The sequence below is a fragment of the Nanorana parkeri genome, unplaced genomic scaffold, assembly GCF_000935625.1.
Source record: "Nanorana parkeri isolate BGI_ZX_2015 unplaced genomic scaffold, ASM93562v1 scaffold18, whole genome shotgun sequence".
Lineage (NCBI taxonomy): Eukaryota > Metazoa > Chordata > Amphibia > Anura > Dicroglossidae > Nanorana > Nanorana parkeri.
The window spans coordinates 3,786,366-3,796,310 of record NW_017306286.1 but is presented as its reverse complement, the minus strand read 5'-3'; the positions used below and the strand labels follow the sequence as shown (position 1 = coordinate 3,796,310).

Below are 9,945 nucleotides of genomic sequence, written 5' to 3'. Positions count from 1 at the left end.
ACAAAGGCTTTTTATTGCTGTATGTTTTCCTTTTGGATAAATCACAAGTTGTTTTGGTGGAAGTTTGCTGTAACCTAAAGAAATACCTATGTTTGTAAAAATGAAAGTAAATTCCACTCCCAATGGACCTACAACAACCCCCATCCTAATGTATTGGTCAGTTAATATCTGCTCACTGTAGATAATTTAATGGCATACAACCTAACAATTGAAGTTGCTTACTTGTTTGGGAGCCTTGGATCAACAATTACATGCCTCCTGATTTTGACTTGTCTTTACTTACTATTTGATGCTCTGGAGAAGCCCACTTTTGGTAGTGATGCTTGTCTCAGGTCTCAGGTTCCCTTCCCCCCTTTTTCCCTTTACCAACCCCCATCCTCTTAGTTCTTGTCTCTCATTTCCTCTGCCCTTTCATAACTTTGCTCTTGCTTTCAATGTGTTTTTTTCTTTTCCTGTCCCACTGTCAGTTCCTCTGTTAGTCTCAGCATTTTACTGGGTCACATCTGGATCACTCTGGAAATTCATTGTTAAAGTTGCCTACCTATTGTGACGGTATAACTCTTGTCACCATACATACCTGCTATGCTCTGAATTGTTTGACGTGTGACCAAATTAAGCTTGTCAAAGGTGTTACCCTTTTGTTAAAGTTTTCTAAAAATATTGAAAAGAAGTTACTTACTTGTGAAGATGTCTGGTCTATGAGCAATACCGTGGGTAATGGTGAGTCCTCTGGCAGATCAAACATCACATCAATATTTTCCTGTGAATAACAGTATCAACATTGTTAATTGCTGTAGGGTCATATTTTTTAAAAAAAGTAATATGTTAGGTTTCTTTCTGAAAGTTTTCAGGACAGCTTATCTCACCTCTCTAAACCTCTCCAGAGGCATGCTGAATGTGCTCTTGTATGACAGACACTGCATACGTTCATTTACATAGTTTTGGCAAAGCTCTTCAAATGTGCCAGCCCTTTCCTTCTTCTGGTGGCGTGGGTTCTGGAATCCAGGAATATCAACAACCATAATGGAAGCCAATGTTAACAGACTGGAGGACAAAGACCTTAGAAGAAGAAAATATTACATTGTTTTTATTAACATATCACAATCACTTTTGTCTGCTTTTGAGGTTACAATATACCAGCTAATTTTAATGGGGCTGATTTACTAAAGGTAGATAGTCTTTTCACTTTGCAAGGGAATTTGCACTTTACAGGGGAAGTTCCCCCATAGTTTAGTGAATGAGGTGAAGCTCTGCTGACTTCCATCACTCAATCATGTGCAAGCAAAAGCTTTTTTTTTTTCATTTTCATTGTACATGATAGGGTGAAATTTCACCTCATTCACTAAGCTAAAAGACACAACCCCTGTAAAGGGCAAATCCTTTGTCTCTCTTTATTATGATCAGGGCCAAAAAGTAAAAATGCTAAATATATGTTCCTTTATTTAGGAAGGTATATAGTTAATACAGCATGTGGATATTGTTTTTCATTAATGCTTATATCCAGCTAGCAATTGGAGCTGTTGGTACCTTTTTTCTTACCTCAAGTTGCAAAAGCCTGTTACTTACAGAACTACAGGAGTATCTCAAAATAACATTTATACCATGCCTATCCAAGTTCATGGATAAACACACAGCTTCGTCTAAATGTAAACAATACAAGACAGTAAACTAAAGGCCGTGTGTTAAATTTTGTTTGCAGTGCAGATTACACTGTGTACAGAAGACACTAGTCTGAGCAATATATCCACTGCTGCACAGGAGTCCCAGAATTCAAAGTGTACAGGTAAGGGGTGTTCCCTGCAGCTGTTTCAGATCCAAAAGAAACTTGCTCCACAGAGGATTACAGCTCTGTAGCCCAAGGAGAGGTGTCTTTGATGGTAGTGAGTCTTGTGGAAGGCTAAGCATCACACAGACAGGAAATGTGCATGACACAGTGTCCTTAAAGAAAATTCAGAGGCACACAGTGGGGAGAGGAGGAGGCTAAAATAAAATAATAACAGCACAGTTTCCCACCAAGCACCAGAGGCAGGAGATCGTCTTTAAAATATAGCATGTAATAGTAAACATAGGTAATGAAATGTCTATGTATACCTTCAAGATGCATATAGACAAATATTTCAACGTTTTAACAACATGGACACAAAACTTCTAAAATCAGGGAATACCAATGTAGAACAGTGATCTCTATTTATTTTAGTTGAATTTAACAAAGCATATTCACACACAAAAATTTTTTTAATAGTTTTCATGTTCCTATAAATGTGTGTAATAGTGTATAAAAAAACAGTAGTATAGCTATATGACAATGTTACAAGAGGACTAAAAAAAACAAAAAAAAACGCTGTGTTAATGATAGTGACAGACTGTTTTATATACTGTATGCCATTTTGGAGAAAGACCTAGGATAGGTTTATTGATTGTTTACACTTTGAGAGAATTTCATGGCGCTACAGTGTTATCAAATACGTTACATTTTAATATGTTTTATTGAAATATCACTGAATTATGTACTTTTTCTAGTATACTACATCCTTGAAGAGGGAATATTCAGAAAAAGAACGTAAAAGAGAACATAAAAGGCTATAAATATTATTTGATGTCACCCTATACACTTATAACGCATATCCTCACGACAGCCCGTTGTCTCATACCACTACAGGGACAGGTAATGGAATACGTAACAGCACGACTAAATAATTGGTATAGGAATAAGAAGGGAGGGGGGTAGGGGTAAGGGAGAAGTCCTGGTACGTGTTGCCCATACTGTCTATGCAGAAGGCTATCCTGGAAGAAGCTAACACACACTTTCTTTTCTTCTCTTCTTTTACTGATATATCTTCTCTATGTTACTACACTGTTAACTTAAGTATAGATACATCATGATGGAATGGTATCAGCTACATATTGAGCTCTATAGATATGATAAGCCTGAACTGATTTGTACAAGCCATAATTAATGCGGATAGAGCCACGACATATAGGGATGCTGGAAGGAAAAATGGGAAAGCTTCATTTTATAAGTTTTAGTGACTCAACCCCACAACTGAAAACGGAATATTATATATGTCATGTTGTTTATGGTGAAATGTTAACCAAAAGTGATACCTCAACTGCTATCATAAGTTTTGTATCTCATTTATGCAACTTTAATAAAAAATTGTCAATTATAAAAAAAAATATGATTTGATAAAACCTTTAATAAACAGTTGTCACGTTCATTCCATACCTATTAATGAGAAAGACAATGGCAGCAAAAATTTCTTCATAAAGTCCTGCAGCCATTCCTTCAACACATTCCACTCCGCTCATTTTGGGTCCTTGAGAAAAACATTGGCAAATAAAGTACTTACGGCTTATATATTAGTGATTAAAACAGTCATTTGTTTCATAATTTACATTAAACAGCACATGTTACGTGGCAAAATACATGACATGAGCCACAAAATTACCAAGAATGACCTGTTAAAAAATACATCAAATAAATATTGAACATATGCAATGAGTTTAAGCAATTAAACTCATACCAGTCAGAGTAGTACTAAGCAAATATACAACTACACAATGGTCTTATGGCATTACAGTCCGAGGCACAATTGGAAATATATTTTGGGATAACCCAAATTGTGGAAATGTGTGTCTGCATAACATGAGGCACTCAATAATGTGATGGCAATGTGTCCAGACATTGACACTCTTGTATACCACACTTTTATGTTAACATTTAATATAAATATTAAACTTTTGCTAGTAAAGTCACTGCCAAAAGGTAGTCTTTACATTGCCATTGGCAGCTCAAAGTTATTGCTATCCTTAAAACTGTTAAAATATATGGGGTGTTTGTGAAAGTATATTCTACTGTCATGCTAGTATGTGACAGAAAATAGTCATAACTGATGACAGAAATGGCCTGTGTCAGTGAACGATTAAAGACGATTCTGCAGTCAATTCTGGGAAACTTTTATTTACTCATGGCTAAAGGTATTGTGTGTAACTGTGCCCTTAATACACCAGTGTCCGTGACAGTTTTTGCACTTTTTACAGAATTGATGGATTTGTTGCTGATTGTCAGGCTACTGCTACTGTAAAATGCATTGTCTTGTTTAAAAAAAAAATCAAGCACTCATACTTTGTTTAGCCAGATTTAGCTTCTATTATGCCATGCATTCACCGTGGCACTGTTTCAATAAGCTTGCGCAATGTCACAACATATATTTCCATCCAGAGTTGCATAAATCAACATCAACAAAGTGATGATGGGAGAGTCAGACCACTGCATACAGTCTCTCCAGCACATCCCAAAGATTCTCAATGTGATTAAGGTCTGGACCCTGTGGTGGCCAATCCATGTGTGAAAATTATGTCTCTTTCTCCCTGAATAACTTTTTCATAATTTGGGCCTGATGAATCTTGGCATTGTCATCTTGGAATAAGACCATGCCATCAGGGAAGAAATAATCCATTGATGGAAAAACCTGGTCATTCAGTATATTCAGATAGGCAGCTCACCGCATTTTTTGCTGAACCTGACCAACTCAAGCAGCCCCTATAGCTCTTACCTATTTGCTTAGCTAAATCCAGGTGTGACTTTTTTTTTTTTTTAGGCCAAGCAGTGTATTACTGTGGGGTCTTTGCAAATGGTCAACTTAACATGCTCTAACATCACTTTTAACCTACTAGCATGCTAGCCTGTTGCTGCATACATGCCAAACACACTGCTGTAGTATAAGAAAACACTTGGAGGACTGAAGGAAAGAGTCTGTTATCGCTGCCTTCACAGGGTATTTGTCGTCCACAAACTACTTTATACATGTAAGAGAACCAAAGCTGCTGCACGGCTTGTGAGCATCATAGGCACATATTATGGCAGCATTCGGGTAGTACAGATGTACAGTAGAATGATCAGGCTATACAGCAAACTATACAAGTAAGGACTGATTTTCAGGAATGCTGCATATACAGTACATATTAGTATATATACACTACATGGCATAATTTACTAACAAATAACACTAATATAGCTACAGATGCAATTTAGGCATTATGGAAGTTGCAAGGTTACCCATTCTAAAGGTTTTATGCAGTAAATGATAGTACCAAATGATGCTATTAATGTGGTACTGTTATAAAAACATATGTGTTTTTACCACAGTACCACAAGAAATATCATGAGGGTTAATACCTGTGCTTCCTTGACTCTAACAATGTACTCCAAATGTTCCCTGGCCAAGGGTGTCCCTATTCACTACTAGAGGTTAGGGGGATGCTGGTGATGATCATTACTGGGGGGTGGGGGGGGAGGGGCGGTTTGGTTGCTTCTACCTCTCTGTCCAGGTCTGGCGTCCCGCCAAGCTCACTGACGTCACTGGTTGCCAGGAGCTTGGTGGGGCGCCACCAGAGTATGTCCCTCTCAGCTCCTGGCAATTACAATTATGACATCAGTGAGCTGAGTGGGACATCAGCCAGAGCATCACAGGTTGCTAACAGCCGCACCCCCATGTGACCCAATATGATGCTGCCTGGGGCAACCTCCTCAGGCTGCCTCATGACAGGGACAGTCCTGTTTACCACTATATTGTTCATTTGGTTATTTTATCCTGCTTGATTGTTTAATTCTTGTTCATAAAATATCTAATGCCTTTTAGTTCTAGGGGATGCCATCATTAAAAACATAGATAGCAGGGGCTTCTTTGGTAGCTGAGGACAGCTGCATCAGTGGGGCACATAGGTGATAATGAAAGGTAAGATCTATGTTGAGGCAGAACCACTGATTGACTATTGACTAACTCTGTATGATGTTCACCTAGTCAGCAACCATGGGGAAAATCAATGTGGCTGTTTTCACATAGTAGCAGCCTGAGCAGCTGATAGGTAAGCAAGACACTCCATTAAATGGTGCATGTTCCAACAGGAAAAAAATAATTTGTTGAATGGAAGCAAACAATTTACCTATATATAATGAACATGATACTAGAGAGAGAGAGAGAGAGAGAGAGAGAGAGATTTCTTTAGGCACATGATAGTATTTATGTATTGCAAAGTCTTTGTAAGCCCCTCTCTCAGCCAAAATCCATTCTGTCATAGAGAAGAGAAACAGCAGAATACATAATACAATCAAGCCAAATGTTCTTTATTAGATGCCAGTTTGCATGATCATACATTCGAAATCCTGGCAGAGGAATGTCTGTACACCTGGGCTAGTTGCTAGGAAACAGCTCTCCTTAAATAAGCTTTCAAACTATTCTGGGTTCTCTGCTTGGCAGATATGGGAACAAGAAGAATAATGGCCATGCAAATATCTGAGGACCCAGGCCAAACAACCCCATGCAAATAAATTTTCTCTTAATTTAGGAATATGAAAAAAAAGTGAGTGCTGAGTCACTTAGATATTGAAAACCAGTCATGATCATACTATACATTACATTCACTGCACTAATGTATTGTGAAAATAAGTATTGTGGTCTGCCATGTTAATTTACGATAACTTTGCCGACAAATTACAATAAAGTTCTTCAAAACTGTATGTTTCACCAGTAATGACTGTGCTTGGCAATTTGTTTTGTTATTTTTGTAAAAGTTATTATACATTTATGAAGCAGCTGAAACAATTTATACATTATTTGTGAAACATGCAGTTTGCTGACATGCCTAAGGCATCATGTAACTGGTGTAGGTGTAGCTCAGAATAGCTGTGCTGTATTGATATAGTGTTGTTATATCAGATACTGTAAGTGTGCATCTGTATGGGACAAGCAGGCATTTCCAAACTCTGATGTGACAGCTGTGATAATAGGGATGACAGTTTCACCGTGGATTATTTTTTCCCCCCATCGGATGGGAGGGATAATTGAATGCTATGTGTCAAAATAATAAACAAGATATTTGTATACTTAATTCAAAACAAAAATCACCAAACCTGTCTTAGCTTCATCTTCTTGGTTACTGCCTCTGGCTCCAAGTGTGACCTGTTCAATTATCTGCTTAAGGTGATGTTTAAAGACAGCTGTAGTTAGTTCCTCACAGTCACAGCCTAGCACACTAGCGACATTATTTGCATAATCATATCTCATGAATTGCTTTCTTCCAACTGAAAAAAACAGAAATTACATTTTTATTAATAGATTGCTATGTATTTAACAACAGGTTAATGCAAGGGTTATAATTGACAGCTATTTGAACAATAAAAGACAGACTGAGCAGTTCATGTTCCATACACTGAGCTTATTTAAAACCCATCTCCAGGCAAATTTTGAAAAAAGGTTAAAATAGTGAAAAAATCAACTCAGGCTTCAATGCTCACCTTCAGTTCCCCCAAGTACCTCTTATTCACCACAAGATGTCCTAAGTCTACTGGGTTGAAAGACCCCTATTGACTCTTAACCTGGAAGACTGGGGACTCTAATGTGAATGTGGGGCTCCAGGGGCCCACCCCCTGAAAGTGTGTTACCGCAGTGCTCTTTATTCACTATGTGATGATGAAGAAAGTGGTGCTGTGTAATTTTTTGCATCATCAAGTACTGCCCACTGCTGGAAGAAGACAGAAGAAGAGGATGTTCAGCAAGTCATATGACTAGCTCGAAGACTCAGCTAAATGGTAAGTGTAGAGACAAAGCATATCATAAATGCTGGGGGCCTCCAGAGGGAAGTGTGAGCAATTAGAAGGTATTACAAGTAGAAAATTACTTGTTAATTATAGCAAACAATCAGCTATCAACTGTCATTTCTACAGTGAGAAAAAAAAATGAATCAAGGATTCTCACTGATTGTTATGGGCCACAATACATTTTCCAAATTTTTTACATAAGCTTCAGAGTGACTAGACTGGAAAAGTGCTAAAAGCTGAACTAAGCAAAACACTAATTATTGAACACTATTCTTTCTCTTGCTTCCCTCGCTGATGCTGCCTGCCAGTATTATGTATGCCAGCATGAGGTCGTGGAATTTGGTGTGGTTTTTAAAAAAAAGGAGTTCAGGATAACTCTTTATAATTTTGTATTTGCTTTGTCACTACTATTCTCCATCCAAAACAAAATGTATAGTTTGGTTTACATGTCCTCATAAATGACAGAATCAACTTACAACAATAAGAAATCTCACTAACAGGAACATAAACAGCAAAACAAACTGTCAGAGGCTCTAACCTATTTTCTACTGTGTTATATGCTAAAACGTTTTTTAGACTGAAGATGCACTTTAACATGTGCGTTGTGAACATTTTTCTGTGCAGCACTCTAAAATGGAAAAAGTGTCCAAGAATGGTTCATGCTTTCTGTCTCTGTCCTTGGTGCTGAAACTCCAGGCTCAGTCTCTGATTTTCCATCCAAAATCTAATTTCCATTCCTAGTTTAGGTAACCTTTCTAGTAATTGTCAGCTTAGCCGCTACAATATTCATAGAGCTGTCCTTCTATATGTGAGATTTGTAAACGTGATTTGATATGTTCTCTTTGAAAACTACAGTACATCGTTGTTCAGCTCACACAGAGTAAGCTAAAGTGGCACTGAGGATGTTTCTCTGTCTACTCTAGTGTATGTCAATATGAACCAAATCCCTGCTAATCAGCACTGGACCTCATAAATTTACACTCATTAATTAACAGCCTTAAGAAATCACTGGCTTGTCACCAACAAAGAGGCTTCACACTTCCACCCCAGTTGGTACAAAAAGGAAGGTAATTAAGGAAAATTACAATGTGACTTGGGAACTCAAAGCTAAACTCCTAGTCTATTACCATGAATAAAACACAATTTAGGTGAGAGGTTAATGAGTAAATGATTAATACCCTGAAGGGAATACGATGGCTGCAACACAGCATTCACTTTTAAGAAAAACATGACAATAAAGGCAAAGAAACTCGTGCATCACTAAACAATTTCCACAAAGCAGCATAGAAAATGACCACTTCAAACATAAATTGACACATTTCATGGGCCATTGCCCCTTTAAAGATCATAGTCTGTATTATTTGGTGGAATAACTAATGTGTAACAGCACAATGAATCAAAGTGCAACTGCAAATTTCCTTGTTTAGTTGACTTTATATCTTACCTTACAACTCATCCCTTTACAGATATTTGTATGTAAAACTTCCAGTTGCAGAAAACAACATAATAACTTAACATATTCCCCTCTAGCTTATTACTGAAACATCAGTAGGAGGACATTCCTCCCACTGTCTCTTACAGGCTATGTTCAGCTTTGTACCCAACAATTGTCACCAGTCTATTTTAATTCAACTAATACGCCTATATAATCTACCAGAGATCTGGTAATACCACATCTTTAGCTGCCCCTTAGTGTATCCTATGAGGGATTTAATGGAAAATCACTTGTGCTGGTGACAAGGGTGGCTTGGATACAAAGCTGTGCTTAGCTAGTCACAGCTGTTCTAATGGCAGGGGGAGTTCTTCCTAACATCATCTATACAACAGAAACACAGCAGGGGCCTGTCTTCTACTTCATGCCACACAAAACAAAGATATATGTTTCATGTTGAGCAGGGGTGGGCAATAGGTTGATCATGGCTAGGGATGCACCGATACCACTTTTTTGGGTCTGAGTACGAGTACCGATACTTTTTTTTAAGTACTCGCCGATACCAATTACCGATACTTTTTCTTAAAGGGGCAGATCACATTTTTTCCAAAGCAATACAAAATAATGATTTTAGGTCAGTTTCTTAATATTATGAAGAACTGTAACTCAAAAGACAACATGACTGTCAAAAAATAAGTTTACTTTGCTTAAATTGTCACAGAGTTGTACTCAACGAAAGTTAGTAAAATCTCAACGTGCCATTTGAAAAAAGGCCACAAGATGGCGTATGGATAGGATGGAAGCAGATGGAATTGTATAGAAAAGTGAAAAAACCTTAATTTAGCTTAAGACCTCATTCACACAACTAACAGCCAGCCCATGTTATATTAATACAGCATGGTCAAAGATAAAT

The 9,945-nt window shown here is 37.6% G+C and overlaps 1 protein-coding gene across 1 annotated transcript in view; it reads right to left on the bottom strand.

Annotated features, from left to right (window-relative positions):
- Positions 1-9,945, bottom strand: part of MYO18B (myosin XVIIIB) — a 427,031-nt gene that overhangs the window by 293,281 nt on the left and 123,805 nt on the right. Inside the window, exons 13-16 of the mRNA XM_018560492.1 lie at positions 6,914-7,084; positions 3,227-3,317; positions 867-1,059; positions 680-760 (exon numbers count right to left, since the gene is read on the bottom strand). Coding sequence (XP_018415994.1) covers positions 680-760; positions 867-1,059; positions 3,227-3,317; positions 6,914-7,084 — 536 coding nt within the window. The remainder of the gene's footprint in view (positions 1-679; positions 761-866; positions 1,060-3,226; positions 3,318-6,913; positions 7,085-9,945) is intronic.